Source organism: Ovis canadensis, chromosome 2 (assembly GCF_042477335.2).
Source record: "Ovis canadensis isolate MfBH-ARS-UI-01 breed Bighorn chromosome 2, ARS-UI_OviCan_v2, whole genome shotgun sequence".
Lineage (NCBI taxonomy): Eukaryota > Metazoa > Chordata > Mammalia > Artiodactyla > Bovidae > Ovis > Ovis canadensis.
Window position 1 is genome coordinate 159,920,753 of NC_091246.1, and position 20,860 is coordinate 159,941,612.

The window sequence follows — 20,860 nt, forward strand, 5'->3', positions numbered from 1 at the left end:
ATTCTTATTTTTTAATGCTTTGCAATTATTGGTATATAAATCATTAAAACTGAGGAAGAGATATTCCAAATGCACAATCCCAAAAATAAATTGTGGATAGAAAGGCACAGCAAAAGTGCAGTCTAGTGCATACATTGATAACTCTCAGAACTCCAAATTTTTAGAATTAACATTTATATATTTTCTCTCTGCTGGGACTCAGCCTGAGATGCTCAAGGACATTAAAACTTTTTTTCTTTCCTGAACACTCCTCTGTTTTATAATAAAAAAAATTTGTTATGCTATATAGCATGTAAAATTTTCTAACTTATATCAGGATAATACAAAGTTACATGATAGTAATCTGCTACCTTTATTTTCTAGTACATTACAACATCTCCTGAAACAAACAAACTTAATCTTGCACATCTAAACACTAGTGAGCCACAGTTTTGTGTAATCAACTTTACTGAGGTATAAGTTGCATTATACAAATTGAACCCATCTTGAATGGATAGTTCAAGAGTTTGTCAAATGTACACACCTTTTAGCCACTAACATAATCAAGATATAGGAGCTTTCTATTCTCCCCAAATGTTTCCCCTACCCTGCCTGATTAATTCTAACCCTCTCTGTGGCCTGGAAACCACCAAATCTCCTTTTTATAACCATAGATTTAGTTTTTCGAATACTGCAAGTGTGAGAGTGTACAACATGTTCTGTTTAGTGTCTGAGCTCCTAAGAGTAGAGAATTTTCAGGAAGAAGAAGAGATGTGGCAGGAGGAAGTCAGGGATATTTGAAGGACCAGAAGGACTTGACTTGCTAGTCTGAAGATGGATGGGCTCCACATGACATCAGAGCAGATGGCTATAAAGAGCTGAGAGACTCCAGTGCTGTCATACGACAAGGAAATGAAGGTGTCAGCCCAACAGTCTCAAGAAACTGAGTGGTGTCAATGATACAAAGGAGCTTAGAGGTAGACTCTCCATCAGGCAAAAGCCCAAGGAGCCAACACCTTAATTTTCTCCTTATGTGGCCATAAGTAGAGGCATCAGTAACACTCACCTGAGCTTCTGACCTACACGCTTCTAAGCTAATATGTTTTTAAGCCCAAAAGCTTGTGGCAATCTAGAAAACAAGTGTGATATGTAAAGCAAAAAGAAGAGAAATAATGATAATTGTAAGAGTATTTAAAATAGGAGAGGATAAAAATGGATACTAAAAAATAGAAAAACAAGCCTCTTTGAAAGCACTCACAAAAGAGAAAAGAAAGTGAGACTGATTTAGAAAACGAGAAGCCCGCATGATTTTAGGAACATGAGAATAACTGTGCTAAAAACTTAGATTAATGAATATTAATATCTAAAGTTACTCAACATTATTATATTGAAGACAGGGTGATTTGAGCATAAGTCTAGAAAAAACAATCGTTGGAACAAAATAGAGTCTGTAAATAGACACAAACATATACACTGACATGTTTTATGACGAGAAAAACTGCCGCAAGTTGGTGAAGAAACAATAGTCTTTACCAAAAAGTGGTGCTCAGTCAGTTAAACATCTATTTAAAAAAAGGAAAAAGAAAGTATAGCAAAACTTTGAACATTACCTCAAACCACGAATAAAAATTGATTAGAGATGGATCTTAGATCTAAATGTTAAAGATTTTAAAAAGTAGCCACAAGAAGAAAATCCATGGCCTTGGGTTAATAATTATTTTTCTTAAACAAACACAGGAAATATTAACCATAAAAGGAAAAATTTTTAATAATTTTTGTTCATCAAATGTTAAAATAAGAGAATAAGAAGGAAAATTGCAGACTTGAATAAAATATATCCAGACAATTGTCCAACATGCATGGGAAAGTACGCGTAACATCATTAGTCATCAAAGAAATACAAAGTAAAAACAGGAGATAATTATACCCATCACAAAAGCTATAATTAAAAGGGCTAATGATACAAGGTGTATGCCAAAGAAAAACATCCAGAACTCTCACATGTTTCTGGCAGGAGTTTAAATTGATTTAACCACTTAGAAAATTGGGTGTATCTGTATGTAAAAATTTAACTAAGTCATACAGTTATGACTAGTGTGTATGTTAGTCTTCAATAGAAAGTTAAAAAGTAATGCTAGAAATAAAAAAAGACAATTAAAAGAAAATAATTATAAGCAAGTATTATAAACTACATCACAAAAATAAATTTGAAAAATAAAGAATTACTTCCTTAATCTAAATTGTGCATTTTTAAAACTGAATCAAGAGGATATTTTTGTCAATGCAATTAATTAGTGAAAGAAATGAGATTTAAGGATTGAAAGAAAAAAACAAATCTAATGTTTGTAGTTGTTAGATTTTTAATATCACAGAAAATCCAAAACCAAAACCAATTATGAAAATTCATGAGAAATTTCAGCAATATCATCAGCTATAAAATTATATAAAAATTAATATATTTAATAAGCCAGGAACAAATTTATAATAATTTGTAAAGTCCTATTCTAACTATAACATATCTATAAATAAGGAAATCAAATATTGTCCAATATCTAAAAGTATAATAAAATATTATTAGAGGACAAGAAAGAAAGAATGACAAATGTAACATTTTATGGAAAAATTCAATATTTTGGAGTTTTTTCTTCCCAAGTTACTCATAAATTTAACATAGCTGCAAAAATGTTCCAGCGGAGTTTTTCATAAAACTTATCAAGCTATCTAAAAGGTATATAAATAAATGCAAGAGTAGGCAAGACAATTTTTAAAAGTTATAAATAACACAAACTTGTCGATCAGATTTCAAATTTTATTGGCTAATTAAAACAATGTGGTTTCAGAGAACTGTTAGCCAAGTATATAGCTATGCTACAATATAGATTAGTAGAAGACAGACAAAAATTCATGGCAATGTGGCATAAACACACCTCTGAATATTTTGAAGGTGATTTTGGCAGAGGTGCTGTGCATCAGCAAGAAAAGGACACACTTCTCCTGTAAATGACGCTAGGACAACTGGTTCTCCATATGGAGAAGAATAAATTAGATACCTACCTCACACCATACTCAAAAATAAGTTCCAGATGGGTTAAATACCTGTATATAAAAAGCAAAACATTGCAAAATTTATAAGAATATATGTGAAAGCATGTTTGTGACATCAATGCAGAAAGATTACCAAAAAAAAGGACAAAATTATCCCATAAAATCAAAAGGAAATTAACAGTCTGAGAAAAATATTTGCAATGCATATAACCAACACAATTTTGGTAGTCATTCTGCTTTTAGAAATATAACATGTATACAAGGAGAGCTGTGAAGAGTGTTAGATGCAGCATTGTTTGAAATAGTGAAAAGAAATGAAACTTGGAAATAATATACACACATCCCTATACATACATGTGTATACACACATATGCACACATAAGTATACATTTTATGATGCCAAATTTAAATACAGTGTCTTTTATTTAAGACACTGTGTTTTCCACTTAGAATAGAGTGCGTAAGATGTGAACATCATTCAGTCATGTCTGACTCTTTGTGACCTCATGGACTGTAGCCTGCCAGTCTCTGTCCAAGGAATTCTCCAGGCCAGACTACTGGAGTGGGTAGCCATTCCCTTCTCCAGGGACTCTTCCTAACCCAGGGATTGAACCCAGGTCATCCGCATTGCAGGCAGACTCTTTTCCGTCTGAGCCACCAGGGAAGATGTAACATTGTTATAAATTTGGATCCTTCAATGCTTCATTGTATGGGAAAATGTTAAATCTATGCTGCTGCTGCTGCTGCTAAGGTTGACTTAACTCATCAGTGGTGGGCCCGAGGAGGCCTCCACAGATAAAAGAACTCCACCACCAGGATGTCCTCAGGCATGCCTCCTGAACTCCGGAGTCTGGTAATGATGGAATTGCAGATTTTCTAGCTGTTTCTACAAGTGTTCAGATTCTTTCTCTGAAGTCTGATTCTATTCAAGCCAGTTGATGATTTCATTACACTTACTAAGAATTTTTGTTTGCCCTCTTTGTTGATCTTGCCTTGAAGTTTTTCATCATCAACAGCTTCTTTCATGCATCAGATTCAAGCAAATACTTGAAAAACACTTTTTTTCCCACTCTTTCTAATCTTTAGCTTTGTACTTCTCAGCTTTCTGGACCTTATGCTCTATAGCTTTCTTGCTCTTATAAGTTTACGTATATGTACGTATGTGTATGTATTTCACTTCTTGTGGTACATATAGGATAAGCGCACATATATCTATTTATATGCACTTATATATTCATTTGTATATATCTATGACAAAGCCATAAATTGTAATACTATATGAATTAACTAATTTGATTTCTATAATACTCACAATCTAAAAAGATACTTATTAAATACATAGCAAAAGGGCAACAGATTTGTGGAGAGAAAAAAAATAGATTTAAAATTTATGCGTAATATTCTACTTTCATGAAAAAATTAAAGAAAATTACATATTAACCTTTGACAAATATTAGTAGGGCATACTTGGATTCAGTTACACTTTATTCTGTATTTTATTATCATTGCTATTATTTTAAAAGTATCAAGATGAAAATGCTTTAAGTGTCAGGCTTCATCTCATAATTAATGTCCCTTATGTATTAGATTTGGTAGTTTCTACTTCAATCAACAGTTACATATAAAGGGTCTGTTCTGAGCAACTTTGTTTGCAAGGATAAACATTACATATAAAATATTATCTTCATTCTCAAGAGATACTACATCATGTCATGATCTGTGAAATATGTATGACATGAAATGTAATGAAATGTGAATATGAAATACAGATGCAACAGGGGAGAAGAAACTGACACAAATGAAGACAATTAAACATGCAAGAATTTGTAATCTCAAATCAGCCTCAAAAATCAAAGGATTTGAGAAAAACAAGCAAAAACATAACAAGATAAGGAAACAAGATAAGCTAAGGAAGTGAACATTACTAAGGTTTATTTAATGAGGAGCTTGATTTGGAAGGTGCAGATTTTGTATTCTGGAACAAAGTGAGAAATAACCAGGCATTTAGAAGATAGTATCAGAGACTAAATGGGCCTTGAAACTTGTCAGAGACATTAGTAGTTGATGTATGTATATTTCCTACTTTGAACAAATTCAGTATTAGGCACTAAGTGTGTTAGTTGCTCAGTCATGTTGACTCTTTGTGACTACATGGACTGTAGCCCACCAGTCTCCTCTGTCCTTTGGAATTCCCAGGCAAGTATACTGGAGTGGGGAGCCATTTCCTTCTCCAGGACATATTCCTGACCTTGGGATTGAACCTAGGTCTCCTGCATTGCAGACAGATTATTTACCATCTGAGCCACCAGGAAAGACCAGTCTTTCTTTATCATTGTACTGTATTTGATTGGTTCCACAATGGATGTGGCTCCAGAGAGGGTAAATTCTGGTATCAATTACTGTTGTCCAGTAGCTTTATCCCTAGATATAGGATAGTGCAGAATGAGAACAAGGATGATATCATTAGACCTTCTACTTACTAATGATATAAATCTTGCCTAACTTTCTACTCCCCAAATCTCTTTCCCACTAGAAATACAGCTCTGTATCACAGTGGAAGTTTTACACTTTCTTGATTAAGGAATTGAGATTATTCTAGAATACTACAATGTGTTTGTTAGTAGCGCTTCCACAGTGGCTCAGACAGTAATGTGTCTGCCTGCAGTGCGGGAGACCCAGGTTCGGTCCCTGGGTTGGAAAGATCCCCTGGAGAAGGAAATGGCAACCCACTCCAGTACTCTTGCCTGGAAAATTCCATGGACTGAAGAGCCTGGTAAGCTACAGTCCATAGGGTCGCAAAGAGTTGGACATGACTGAATGACTTCACTTTCAATTTCACAAAGTGTTTGAGTTGGTCTCAGAGTATGTTCTTAGCCCCTCTGAGGCGTGTGGGAACCTTCATTCCCTGACCAGGGATCAAATCTGCACACCCTGCATTGAAGGCACAGAGACCTAACCATTGGACCGCCAGGGAAGTCCGTGTCACAGAGTATGTTTTATTACCTGATCTCTCCTTTTTCCAGGGCATTTGTGGATTTATATCTGATTTGGCTAGTCCCCAGGCCTTCAGAAGGTCTCCTATATGGTCTTCCTTAATTTCCTCACTCCTCACTCTCTGGTTCAGACTTGATATTAATTTTTTTTCATATACCTATGACTCTATATCTGCCAAAGAAGGTTACAGATGCTTTTACTTGGAAACCAGACTGCCTGGATTGGAATATAAATTCTGTTAGTATCCATACAACCTGTGGCAAGCTGTTACATTCTTAGATTCTTGGTTTCCTCCCCTTACAATAAAAGACCTCATAGAATTTTTCTGAATATTAAAATATTAATATTTGTAAAGCACATATAATAGAGCCTGGCCAGAAAATAATTAACCATTTGCTGCTTTTCTATTTGATATTTCTTTTACATCTCTTCCGGTGACCTCCTACTGATTCTCTAGGAAGAACAGTCTATGTGTTTCTAAAGGGAAGACTCCACTTCTTTCTGTAGATGTGGGCAATGGACTGAGGCCTTACCAATTAGAGTAATTCAGTAAAATGGCAACCCACTCCAGTGTTCTTGCCTGAAGAATCCTGGGGATGGTGGAGCCTGGTGGGCTGCCATCTGTGGGGTCGCACAGAGTCTAACACGACTGAAGCAACTTAGTAGCAGCAGCAGCAGCAGCAGCCATATGATAGGTTTGGGGCTTGGCATATGATCCAATAAGGAGCAAGAGAGGGAAGGAGATTTTTGAGGGCGATATGGGGTGAAATGCTGAAAACTGGACAGGTGCCCTTTTTCTTTTTACATCCATGAAGTTGCGAAAGTGTAAAATGAAACTTACTGGTAGTTGTTTTACTATAACAGAAATAAAACTAGGACCATGTCTGATTACAAGATGCATATTTTTTATAGTTTGGGCTATATTTCTTATAACTTGTAAGAAATATTCTAATTTAAATACTTGGCCTAAAAGGCTGAAAAAGATAGCTGCCTTCCTACACTTAGTTACAAAATCCTTTCTCCTTAACATTTAGAGGAAGTGTTTGGAGAAGAAATTGAGTAAATGACTTATTCTTAATCATATATATATATATATATATATATATATATATATATCTTATCCATCTAAAAAGCACTAATGAAAATAAATGTTCTTAGAAATATGCATGTTCTCTCTCAATCTTTGCTAGTGATAACAACAAGTAAGGCATTTTACTAAAGAGCAAGGAATTTATCACAAAGAATAAATCTAATTATGAACAAGAAGTAGGTCAGCTTCTCACCATTTGGTAATAGTTAATATATTAGGCATTATTTTTGTTTAAAACTGTAAGTAAGGTTTTATATCTCATTGCAGTTGATGAGACAAAATCAATAATCTCATGAGGTATTCCATTACCATAGTCATAAATAAGAAAGCACTGAGACTAATTGGTGAATTTCATATTAGAAATAAAGATAAAACCAGAAGAGTGGAAAGTTTGTAGTAAGTCCATCTAAATTACAGAGCATCCATAGATTGCAACGGCACCCCACTCCAGTACTCTTGCCTGGAAAATCCCATGGATAGAGGAGCCTAGTAGGCTGCAGTCCATGGGGTCGCGAACAGTCGGACATGACTGAGCGACTTCCCTTTCACTTTTCACTTTCATGCATTGGAGAAGGAAATGGCAACCCACTCCAGTGTTCTTGCCTGGAGAATCCCAGGGACAGGGGAGCCTGGTGGGCTGCCATCTCTGGGGTTACACAGAGTTGGACACGACTGAAGTGACTCAGCAGCAGCATAGATTGCAAAGTCTGATTCAGCATGAACATTAAAGAGATTCAACAAAAAGGTGATTTTAAGTATGTACCTGACCACTCCTCAGTAAATAAACTGCTTTTGTTAATGCTTAACTTTAGAAACACCTTTAACTCCTAAGAACCATTGTGTTTAATTTTATTAAATGCATTTCAGTTTTCCAAAATAATTGAAAAATCTTTTGACTACAGAATGTAACATTTTCTTGGCTTTAGCATCACCTTGGCAATATTCAAATGTGATTGCAGAAAGAAATATTTTGACTTTGTTTTAAATTTTGGTATTTTTTTTTTCATTTCACATGTGATATTTTACATGTTTCAATGCCATTCTCCCATATCATCCTGCCCTCGCCCTCTCCCACAGAATCCAAAAGACTGTTCTATACATCTGTGTCTCTTTTGCTGTCTTGCATACAGGGTTATCGTTACCTTCTTTCTAAATTTCATATATATGCATTAGTATATTGTATTGGTGTTTTTCTTTCTGGCTTACTTGACTCTGTATAATAGGCTCCGGTTTCATCCACCTCACTAGAACTGATTCAAATGTATTCTTTTTAATGGCTGAGTAATACTCCATTGTGTATATGTACCACAGCTTTCTTATCCATTCATCTGCTGATGGACATCTAGGTTGCTTCCATGTCCTGGCTATTATAAACAGTGTTGCAGTGAACACTGGGGTATAGTGGTGTTAAATGTTAAGAGTTCAAAAGAGAGGCACGTTCCACCTTACCCTTATAATAAAAAAAAGTTTACTCTAATTTGTTTTCTCAGTTTGATCTATGTATAGTATGCCTTTCTCAGATTAATGCAAAATGGAAAAGTAATTTTTAACTGAGTTTTGTTTCAGAATATCTATTTCTTAGATAAGCATTTTGATCCTTAAATTTTAGATTGAGTTATTAGAAAGCTCTCTGCCTCTTGTGTTGCATAAATTGAAAAGAGATCCTAAAATTAGAAAGCATTGCATATGTAACTGTAAGAATTCTAATAATGAAATGTGAATACTGACTTAAAAATTTAAATAACAAAAATATGTATAGTGTAATCACCCCAAAACATTTATTATACCACTGATTGTTCATGGCATTATTTTAAGCTTTAACAATAATCAAGCATCTTCAGTTACAATGATCTCTGTCATGAGTTCCCAGAGGATAGAAAATACACTATCTAATTTTAGAATTCTATGCCCTTTGAAATACTACTGGTGATTGGCCATCAGCTCAGTTCAGTTCAGTCACTCAGTCATGTCCGACTCTTTGCAAACCCATGAATCGCAGCACACCAGGCCTCCCTGTCCATCACCAACTCCCGGAGTTCATTCAGACTCACGTCCATGAAGTCTGTGATGCCATCCAGCCATCTCATCGTCTGTCGTCCCCTTCTCTTCCTGCCCCCAATCCCTCCCAGCATCAGAGTCTTTTCCAATGAGTCAACTCTTCGCATGAGGTGGCCAAAATATTGGAGTTTCAGCTTTAGCATCATTCCTTCCAAAGAAATCCCAGGGCTAATCTCCTTCAGAATGGGCTGGTTGGATCTCCTTGCAGTTCAAGGGACTCTCAAGAGTCTTCTCCAACACCACAGTTCAAAAGCCTCAATTCTTCGGCGCTCAGCCTTCTTCACAGTCCAACTCTCACATCCATACATGACCACAGGAAAAACCATAGCCTTGACTAGACAGACCTTAGTCATAGTTATAAGTAACAAGGAAGACTATACCAATCTAATAAGTAAAAACACTTTTCCAAATTTTATGAAAACTATGTTTATTTTAATTTAATGCATTTTAAGTCAGTAATATAATTTACATTAATATCATCTTTTTTAAAGCATGAGGTTCAATGGGTTTTTCCAAATGAATATAGTATTGAAACTGAATCATAGTCAAGATGTATTTTCATCTCCTGAAACTTCCACCATATACTTTGTACTCATTCCCATCCCAAATCCCTGAAAATGACTGATCTAATTTGTCTTTATAGTTCAGTCTTTTCCACAAGGCCTTATAAATGCCAACTTAAAATCTATAACCTTATATATGATTTATTTCACTTAGTATAATGTTGTAGTGATTCATCCATACTGTTATATATATAAGCAGTTCATTCCTTTTGATTACTGAGAAGTATTCCATTGTATGGGCCACCAGGTGGCTCAGTGGTGAGAACCCACGTGCCAGTGCAGGAGACACAGAAGACATGTGTTGGATCCCTGCGTAGAGAAAATCTCCTAGAAGAGGAAATGACAACTCACCCCAGTATTCTTGCCTCGAGAAATCCAGGACAGAGGAGCCTAACAGCTACAGTCCATGGAACTGAATAGAGTCTGAAATGACTTAGCGACCAAATGAATATATACACATACACACACACATATTCCATTGTATAGAAAACCACCTTTTAAAATCTATTTGCATATTGATAGTCATTTAGGTTGTTGCCAATTTTGGCAATTATGAATAAAACCACCATAACTATTTGTGTACAGGTCTTTATGTAGATATATGTTTTCATTACTCTTGGATACCTAGAAATGAAATTGTTTGTTCATATATTCATTATATACTTAACTTTATAAGAAAGTGCCAAACAGTGTTTCAAAGTGCTGTACCATACTGTTTTTCCAAAATAATGTAGGAGGGTCCAGTTGCTCTACATATCCACTGGGATTTGGAGTTGCCAAATCACCAGTCTTTATAAATTTAAGCATTATAGCAGATATGTAGAAATATCTCATCATGAGGTTAATTTGCATTTCCTTCGTAACTAATGATGCCGAGCATCTTTTCATAGTTTATTTGCTATTCATATGTGCTTTTTTGTTCACATCTTGAGCCCTATAATTTCGGGGGGTGTTTTATTTTTATTATTGAGTTGTGAGAGCTCTTCATATAGTTTGGATACAAGTCCTTCATCAGATAGTTTTTTTGCACCTGTTTTCTGCCATTCCACTGCTTATATTTTAATTTTTACGGTGTTTTCTGAAGAGCATACATTTTAAATTTTGATAGCTTAATGTATTAATTTTTTTTCTTTACAGTTCATGTTCTTTTGTTCTAAGAAATATTTGCTTAAGATACAAAAACTATTTATGTTTTGATTAAATTGTCAGTTTGTTTTATCTTTATATCTATTCATTCAAGTTAATTTGTATACAATGTGAAGTGAAAGTAAAAATTTACTTACTTTTGTGTATGAAAGTCCATTTGTTACAGCACTCTTTGTTCAAAAGATAATAATCTTTCCCTCTGAATTAATTTGACCCCATTGTAAAAAATCAATACATTTATATATGTGGGTATATTTCTGGACTTTGTTATGTTTCATTGGTATAAATGTCTTTTCAAAACAATACTGTCTTGAATTCTCTTAGCTTTTTTTTTTCTTGATATCTGATAGTCTGAGCTATCTAATCTATTTGTTAGTTTTTAAATTTGTTTGGTTGCTCTTATGCTTTTCTATATGAATTTTATAATTGAGTGGTCAGTTTCTACAAAAACAATTTCAGGAAATAGGTTGATATTACACTGATACTATAGATCATTTTGGAAGAAATTCAATATCTAAACATAATATTTTTTTCCAATCCCCGATCATGGTACATATTTGCATTTACTTGTTGTTCAGTCACTAAGTCATGTCTGACTCTTTGTGACCCCATGAACTGTAGCACACCAGGCTTCTTTATTATCTCCCAGAGTTTGCTCAAACTCATGTCCATTGCCTCAGTGATTCCATCCAACCATCTCATCCTCTGTTGTCCCTTTTTCCTCTTGCCCTCAATCTTTCCCAACATCAGGATCTTTTTCAAAGAATTGACTCTTCCCATCAGGTGGCCAAAGTATTATCTTTACAATGTTTTGTAGATTTTAATGGGTAGAAGTCTCTGAATATTTCATCTTTTTGTCATTATTATAAAGTTTTGTTTAATTTAAATTCCCAATGTCACATTATAGTTTTCAAATAAAAAGTCTTTGTCTTCCTCTCCAACTGTGATGTCGGTAAGTAGGTTGGGGATGGAGGTTAATGCACAATATAGGAGGGACTGTAGCTAAATGCATAGAGAATTTATTTATAAATGTAGAACTAAAAAATAATAGTATATGAAGCTCATTATTATTTGCTATGATCTTTTATAAGTCTACTTTAAAAATGAACTCAAGAAAATATAACTGTTTACATACTGATCTTAGTTATAATTCTGTGACAAAAAATCAAAATGATCAGCAGTGATAGGTTAGTATATAAAAAAAAATTAGAGTCTACATTATATCTCATTCAAATATAAGACTTTTAACATGTAAATAATATCACATTTTTATTCTGCATTTTAGCAAGTAATAACATGTTTTGGAAGAATCAGCTTTCATATTTAGAAATTGATAATGAAACACCCTAAAAATAAAATTAATGTAAAAATTATGCAATATTCTACCAGTACTTTGAGATAAAATTCTCATCAATCTAGGTGTGAAATACAGTTAAGTAGAATAAATATCATCTAATAGTTATAAGCTATTAATAATATATCATAAAAAAGATTGAATTCAGTGGAAATATCCCATAGAATAGTAGTGTCAATAATTATATATTTTATCTCTCACAATGTAAATTTTAGTCCATCTAAGTATTTTTGGCTAATCTGAACTTCTTAGGTCTGGGTGCATTATAATTTTATTTTCTAGCCCATATGACTCCACACTATTTTTAACTAACTGAGAAAATTACCTAAACTGTTCTAAAAACTAAGATTTGGTTATGTCTGATGAATATTATTATTTTGATTTAGATGCTAGAGTTGTAAATCTAAATCTCATAAAGAAAATAGAACAAAATTATGAAAAAAATGAATAGATGATGTTTCACTGAAGGGAATACAAGATGAAACAAAGAACATCAAAAAAAGTTTGACACCACTAGCCATCAAGAAATGAAACTCTGAGCTATCACCACACACCTATCAGGATGACTAAAATTAAAATAAACAACAAATGCTGGCAAAGATGAATAGTGACAAAAACAAATGCCACTGGGAAATTCCAGATAACTCATACTTTACTGGTAGTGACATTAAAGAATACAAACAATCTGGAACATAGTTTAACAGTGTCTTTAAAAAGTAAACTTGCAACTACTGTAGCTGTGTTTACATTCACATAGGGAAAATTGTTTTACAATTTTAAAAAACACTTTTAATTCATGCAATGACTTGAATGCATTTTCAAACAATTCTGGATGAAAAAAAAATCCCTAAAGGTTACATATTCCATATTTGTATTTATATTACATTTTCATGATAGCAAAATTATACAACTGGACAATAGATCAGTAGTCACCAAGAGCCAGAGATGGAGTAGACAAATAAGGAGGTGGTGTAGCTCTAAAAGCTCAGCATGAGGGATTCTTGTGGTGATGAATATATTCTGCACCTTGACTATATGAATGAAATATATCTTATGCACTTAAAAATATACTTGTCACATCCATTTATTGAAGAAATATATGCATATTTCAAGTATAAATTGAAAACTATATAAATTTTATTGATCTGAAGAGATAATTTGCCATATGGATTCTTTACAATATTTTTTAACACTGATGTTATGTTATGCTTAAAGTGGTAATTTGTATATGGCATTGTTAGTTTTGTTAATAGTATCATTTATATTAACAAAAGCATTCAGCTTTTAATAAATATTTATTTTCCCAACTATTAAAAATATCAATATTTCTTTGATGAATACCTGTTCCATATTTATTCATGCTTTCTTCTGTATTTTTTTGTGAGATGTATTCCCATAGGAAAATTGCTTAGGAGATAAGTATGTCCTAATTTTTGAAATATATTGCAAAACTGCCATTCGGTATAATTTGTCCAAGGACTTGTCCCATCAAAAATGTGTGAATGTTTCCATTTATCTAATATTAGTTGACTTTGAGGAATGTCCACTAGCCAGGAAACTCACTTTGACATACACAGTGCTAACCATTATTGAGATAGAGACTAGGAGTATTCAAGTGGTGAAAACTTTTTTCAAGTTTGAATACCAGAGTAAAGCAGAGAGATGGAAAGTGGGAATTTGCACTGTTTAAATACCTAAAAAGAAATTCAAGCCAAAATAGTATAAAGTCAATGTAGTTTATGGAAGGGTTGCTTTCTTCAAACAACAAATGCTTACATTGCTTCAGATAAGTTCATATAACAAAAAAATCATCTGTGTGTTATTGTTTCAAATAGCAATGTGTTATATATTTTTAACCTATATTTTTGGGAGCACAATTCTGATGAATTTAATTTTAGTGCCAAATGATTCAGCTGCCAGCTTACATTGGCCATGTCCCAATTCATCCCTCCTAGAGCTGTCTACATGTACCTGTAAGGCTTATGTCCTGCTTTGCTCCACGTTAGACAGCAGGGATTTTCTGAAAGCCAAGAGATTTTGAAAGGGACAGATTTATTGTAGCTCAGCAAATCCCAGTGAAGACAGAAAGACACGAAACAAAACACACTGGCTTCAAAAAATATCATTAAGACAACGTCTTTAATTTTGCAAATATAGTAGACAATTTATTGACAAGAAGCTAGAGTTTCTCATTCTGTATTTTGGACAGATATAGCAGTTCAATCACATACAAATTACTTAGATAATCCAAGAAAATAAATTTTACACATGCAAGTTGCATTTACATCATTATGCTGTGAAAAATAGTTTTATGGAATAGAGAGTGACATGTAACTCATGAAGCTGCAAACACGGTCAGCTGGCCTTGGAATGTAATCTTGATTCAAACCATCCTTTTTGCAACTATGACATTAACAAGCTATCACCTCTTTAATCTTCCTTTTCATTATCTATAAAAGCCAAAAGAAAAACGGCCTTACAGGGTTTTTGTTGTAATTAGAGATAATGTTATATATAGTGCCTGACTCAAAACAAGTAGGGAATAACTATTATTTACAGTGTTTATCATAAAGTTGGCCTTGCAGATAACACCACCTAACAAGCTGAATTATAGTTAAACACTGCATTATCTATGTCTGCCCACTAAACTGTGAGTTCCTAAGTACAGAAATCATGTCTTATCTCTGAGCCCCATTATCTAATACACAGTTGTTACTCTGCAAATGTTTCCTGGGATCAAGTTCCTAAAAACACCTTATATCAAGTGCATATGAATATGTTAAGTTACTTCAGTCATGTCTGATTTCGACCCTATGGACTGTAGCCTGGACTTGTCCATGGGATTCTCCAGGCAAGAGTACTGGAGTGGGTTGCCATGCTCTCCTCCAGGGGATCTTCCTGACCCAGGGATCTAACCAGCGTTTCTCACTACTCTAGCGTTGGCAGGAGGGTTCTTTACCCCAAGAGCCACCTGTGAAGTCCATATCGAGTTCAGGGATTACAATAATCAATTTAAGGATAGGAATACAATGTATATATGAGTAAGACAGAACCCTCAGATTTTATGTAATTTGATTTACTTCTAGTATAATATTTTTATAAAGCCAATCAATATATTAAAATAAAAGTCAATTTTTATCACTCATTTATATATAATTATTAATATCTTGCAGTCTTACAAGTCAGAGCTTAATAAATATTTCTGAATTTAGTTGCATATGGGTAGCTAAATTTATCCCAACATTTTAATAATTTCATGAACTACTTTTCATATATTATGAAGAAGCTAAGCTATATGTTAAAAAATCATAAAAGAAAAATATTTAAACTCTAAATATTACAAGAGAGTGGAGAAAAATGATTAAGTATTGGAGATTCTCAGGTGAGAAGTCAACCGGACCTCCTTGTATTAATATTTCTCTTTAATGATGACCTAATGTAGATACAATACTTTCGGCTAACAAACTGACACCAGTTGTAGTTAGTCCATATAACATGTCTAAATATTATACACTGTCTACTATTCACTTGCCTAAATAATCAGCACAGATCCACCGAATGAAAGTCTGAGATCTTACTGACCCTCATTTACTTTTTTATAAGTTTTGATTTACTCATAACTTCCTCTATCACTTTATCCCTAACTGTTCATTGTATATGTGTGTGTCTATTGGTATTGTCTCCAGTTTATCTGCTTCCACTTTCCACCCTCAGTAAAGTTTGCTGCTTTCCCTGAAGCAGGGCTCTCAGTGTTGTCTTTCGTATCTAAATCCTAAATATGTCTTATGGTTTAATTTTCCAAGGTTCAGCTATTAAGCTATATTTCAATGTGATGATTAATGTGATGAATTGTATTAATGCATTCTTACATAGAAATGGCAGGTGACAATCATCCACATAAAAGTCATTCTTATGCGTTTTTCAGTGACCTGGTAGAATAAAGGTCCTCCACATTGCTGAGTGTTTCAGGCTAGAGAAGAGAAGTTAGAACTTCATGTCAGTTTCGCCATCTATTAAACATCATTTAGCTATAAACACAGAAGTCATTCTTTTCTCATGTTTCTACATTCACACCATGTAGGCAATCATGTAAGATGTGACTTTTCTCCCACTTACATATTTCTTAAACTACTTGTCTTCTCTCCCACTAGCTTCCCTTAATCAACAAACTCATCACCATACTTTGCCTGAACACCCAACAGCTGCCTCGCTGGTTCCTGGTACCTGAGTCCTTCTGTCATCACATCTTGCAGGGAGACCCATCATGTAAACCACATCACTGTAAAGTTCTTGTTCAAAATTCTTCAGTGAGTTCTCACCAACTGAAAGAGAAATTTTAATCTTTACTACATGGCTCTCAGAGCCTTTATAATTCCACCCACCCCTCATCTACCACCAGCATCCCCAAACTTTATGCTACAGGAATTTAAAATTATTTGCAGTTTCCAAAGCACAATTCACATTTGCAGCAAAATCTTTGCATTGGATATTTTTTCTCAGAAATACCCAAGCTGACTTATCAGAAAGAATCTAACTCTTCTTTCAAATCTTAGATTAATGCTGCCTGTTCTGTGATGTTCTATGTGTGCTTACAAATCAGCCTAATATCTTCTTTGATTATTTTCCCACCTCTTCTCATATATTAGACTCATTATTATTAGTGTTTTTATAATTAGCTTGCCTATCTAATAAACTGCATAGTTTTTTGTGGATGTGCTAAGTTGCTTCAGTTGTGTCCGACTCTTTGCAACCCTAGTGACTGTGGCCCACCAGGATCCTTTGTCCATGGGATAATCCAGGCAAGATTACTGGAATGGGTTGCCATGCCCTCCTCCAGGGGACCTTCCTGACTCAGGGATCAAAGCCTCATCTTGCACATCTCTTGCATTAGCAGGAGGGTTCTTTATCACCTGGGGGTTAAATATTCTCATCACTGTGTTCCTAGACACTAGCACAGTCATAGTACATATTGGATGGACATGCTCAGCATGTCTGACTTTGCGACCCCATGGACTGTAACCTGCCAGGCTTCTCTACCCATAGAATTTTCCGGGTAAAAATACTGGAGTGGGCTGCCATTTCCTCTTCCAGGAGATCTTCCTGACCCAGGGATTGAACCCACATTTCCTGCATCAGCAGGCAGATTCTTTACCACCTGAGCCACCTAAGAATCTATGTAACACATATTAGGAACTTAATAAATATTTATTGAGTGTATGAGTGCACTTCCCTGATGACTCAGATGGTGAAGAATCCTCCTGCAATACAGGAGACCTGGGTTTAATCCCAGGGTCAGGAAGAGCCCCCTGGAGAAGGGAATGGCTGCCTATTCAAGTATTCTTGCCTGGAGAATTAGTGACTAAATTATATTGCTATCTAGGGATCAATAGTATCTAATATTTGTCATTCAACATTATCTAATATATAATGTTTCTAATATTTAATATTGTCTAATGCTTTCTATGGCTTCCCTGGTAGCTCAGATGGTAAAGTGTCTGCCTGCAATGCAGGAGACCTGGGTTCGATCCCTGGGTCAGGAAGATCCCCTGGAGAAGGAAATGGCAACCCACTCCAGTATTCTTGCCTGGAGAATTCCATGGACAGAGGAGCCTTGTAGGCTACAGTCCATGGGATCGCAAAAAGTCTGACACGACTGAGCAACTTCACTTCCCTTCACTTCAGTGCTTTCTATACTGAGAAAATTTTTAAAACAAAACAAGATAAAAAATACATTCACATATTCTTAGATGGCACTAGAGATAAAGAACCCACCTGCCAATGCAGGAGACAGAAGAGACGCAGGTTTGATCCCTGGATCAGGAAAATCCCCTGATTTCCCAGGAAAAGGAAATGGAAACACTCTCCAGTATTCTTGCCTGAAACATCCCATGGACAGAGAGGAGCCTGCAGGCTACAGTCCAGGTCGCACAGAGTCAGACACCACTGAAGCAAGTTATCACTCACACACCCAGGTTAACTCATTAATGTATAGGTGCTACAATTAGCTCTATTTTATAGATGAGGGAATTGAGGGAACATTTTGTGGTTTGCCTAAGATCCTACAGAAAGTAAATGGAAAGGCAAGGATTCAAACCCAGGCAATGTAGCTTTAGAGACCTCTCTCCCAACCATACCACTGTATCCCTTTATAACTGGATATAATGTTACAAGATTTTGATCCAGCTTGTTTCTAGGCTTGTTTGATAAACATTTGTAGAGTCCACCAGGAATTATTTGCAAGATGGATATTTTTAAAACCTAAAAGTAAAATTACGGGAAAATTTTCTGTGTTTCAGATAGCATGGTACTGCCTTGGATAATAATTCCCCAGCATGGGCAATGAACTTGTGCTTGAGGGCCTAAGGAGGGAGAAACTCTAGGCTAAAAAATAAAAAGCTGTTTTTACACCAGACACAAGGCATAAATAGCTCTCAGATGTCCAGATGAAAATCATGGATTAGCATTTACCTCACTTCTGTATTGAGCACAGCGTGGATTTGGCCTGTCAGTAATGTAGGGTCAGGCTTCTAAAACTTTAACCCACTTGGTTACACCTGTGGCATTGTTAAGGTGTAGGGAGCTTGTTCACAAAGTAACAAACAAACCCCACATCATCTGCTTGAATCTTTGAGTTGATTTCAATTTCCAGTGTTATTCAGAAACAGTGAGAAGTTTTCCTTAAAATGTTAGCAAAATTTTGACAGTTAATATTTTCATGGCAGTTATACATTACCAATTCTGGACTCTGATATACTAATTCTTTCCATGAGCACTTACTTTCTACCTTACAGCTCTAACCTAGGCAGACAACAGAATCACTTTTGCTAATTTTTTCCTAAACTATTGCATCCAAAGTTAGCAATGCATGGCAAATTTTAGTGAAGATTTTACATGGTGAAAAACTTTTATATGTCAGAAATGCTTGCATGTCCTGTTATCCTTAAAAGTTCTTTGGCCTCCTCATAGATGATCATTTTTGTCTGGCCACCCTTCCCCAGACAGCCCAGCCTTATGTGCCTTGTTGCCTGCCTACTTCCCTTCCCAAACTCCAATTTCTCCCTTCTTACAGCAAATTACAAATTCCTTATCAGCGTTTATGATAACAGTATGGCTATATTTCTTTGTTTTGTACAGAAAAAATCATCAAAGGCCCAGACTTTCCCTCCCAGCATAACTGATCAAAGTATATCTCTCAAATCAGAAACAATAAGTAAATTTATAAAAATTCCTTCTTCATAGATTCTCTTGTGGCAATAGTCCAAATAATTTTTTTTACCAAATCATCAATCTTAATTGTCAAATGAATACATAGTACAAACCCATATGTGTCACTTTGCAAAGAAAAATTCCACTGGTTCTCAATTATTTACAAAGAAATTATCTCTCATCAAGGCTTTAAAATTAATTTGTGTTTTTAACTGATTGATCTTAGCTTTTAAATAAAATATAAGTATTTTATTTTTATGTGTATTATCATATATATTTAAATGTACCTGAATGAAAAACTGTAACCACATACCAAGTTGCTTTTATTTTGGAGAGTATTTTTCTTTTTTCTTCCTTTTTCCTTCAATCTTCCTTATTCTTCTCTTTCTTCACGATATTTTTGAACCCTTATTTTCAGTCTACTTGTCTAAACACAAGTGACTGTCTTCCCATATTATTCATTGGAATGGAATGGAAACATAAACAGAACCAAGTGTTTATGTACATATGCAGAAGAGGAGAGACCTATAATCTTCTCATTCAGATACATTCAGGACAGGACTCTACGATCTCAGAGAGCTATAATTAAATAATTTTAGTGATGTCTATATTTGATATTAAAATTTATAGATGAGCAGAAAAGTAAAGATCTATCAAATGATCCTTTTTCAAAAGCAATGAATTCATCCCCAAGTAATACAAGCAGCAGTTCCCAACCTTTTTGGCACCAGGGACTGATTTTATGGAAGACAAGCTTTCCACAGAGGAAGAAGGGGACAGTTCAGGCAGTAATGTGAGCAATGGGGAGTGATGGGGAGCTACAGGTAAAGATGAAGCTTTACTCATTCACTGGCCACTCCCCTCCTGCTCTGCAGCCCAGTTCTGAACAGGGGGTTGGGGACCCCTGTCTTAAAAGATTTCACTATACTTTGTGGTTTAACAGCCAAAAATTAAAATTATTGGTTATTGTTAACTTTACTAGTAGAAGGCAATTATGTTTTCTCTTGAAAAGAGGCATTGTTTTAGAGATCAAATAGTTTACAACTATGTTGTGAAAAATGCATTTGGAAGACTCATTATACTTTTCTCGTTCTTTTGTATTGACATTGCAAGGCAATGCAAAGATTTTTTCATTTCTTAATCAAAAATCATAAATAACTTTCTTAAAGTTATAACATTATTATAAAGTCATAATGAGCCACAAGTATCATGAATTGAATGCAGTATGGTTTATTTAAAAAGTCCTCTGCAAACTAGCTATCACTAATAACTCAGTAGGCACAGTGCCAACTAATCTCTGTGACCTAAATGGAAAAGGTATACAGGTTACATTGGGCTGTTAGAACAATGCAAAGGACTATGCTAATATGTCCAGCCATAGGATGATTATACTGGTAATAATAGTGTTAGTCACTCAGTCATGTC

At 34.7% G+C, this 20,860-nt stretch overlaps 1 protein-coding gene across 2 annotated transcripts in view; it reads right to left on the reverse strand.

Annotated features, from left to right (window-relative positions):
* Window positions 1-14,349: 14,349 nt before the first annotated feature.
* The window catches only part of KCNJ3 (potassium inwardly rectifying channel subfamily J member 3), a 225,165-nt gene continuing 218,654 nt past the window's right edge, over window positions 14,350-20,860 (reverse strand). For both annotated transcript variants that reach the window (XM_069574408.1, XM_069574405.1), the window contains exons 3-5: window positions 16,454-16,551; window positions 16,099-16,199; window positions 14,350-14,679 (exon numbers count right to left, since the gene is read on the reverse strand). In XM_069574408.1, coding sequence (XP_069430509.1) covers window positions 16,140-16,199; window positions 16,454-16,551 — 158 coding nt within the window. In that variant the 3' untranslated portion in view covers window positions 14,350-14,679; window positions 16,099-16,139. The remainder of the gene's footprint in view (window positions 14,680-16,098; window positions 16,200-16,453; window positions 16,552-20,860) is intronic.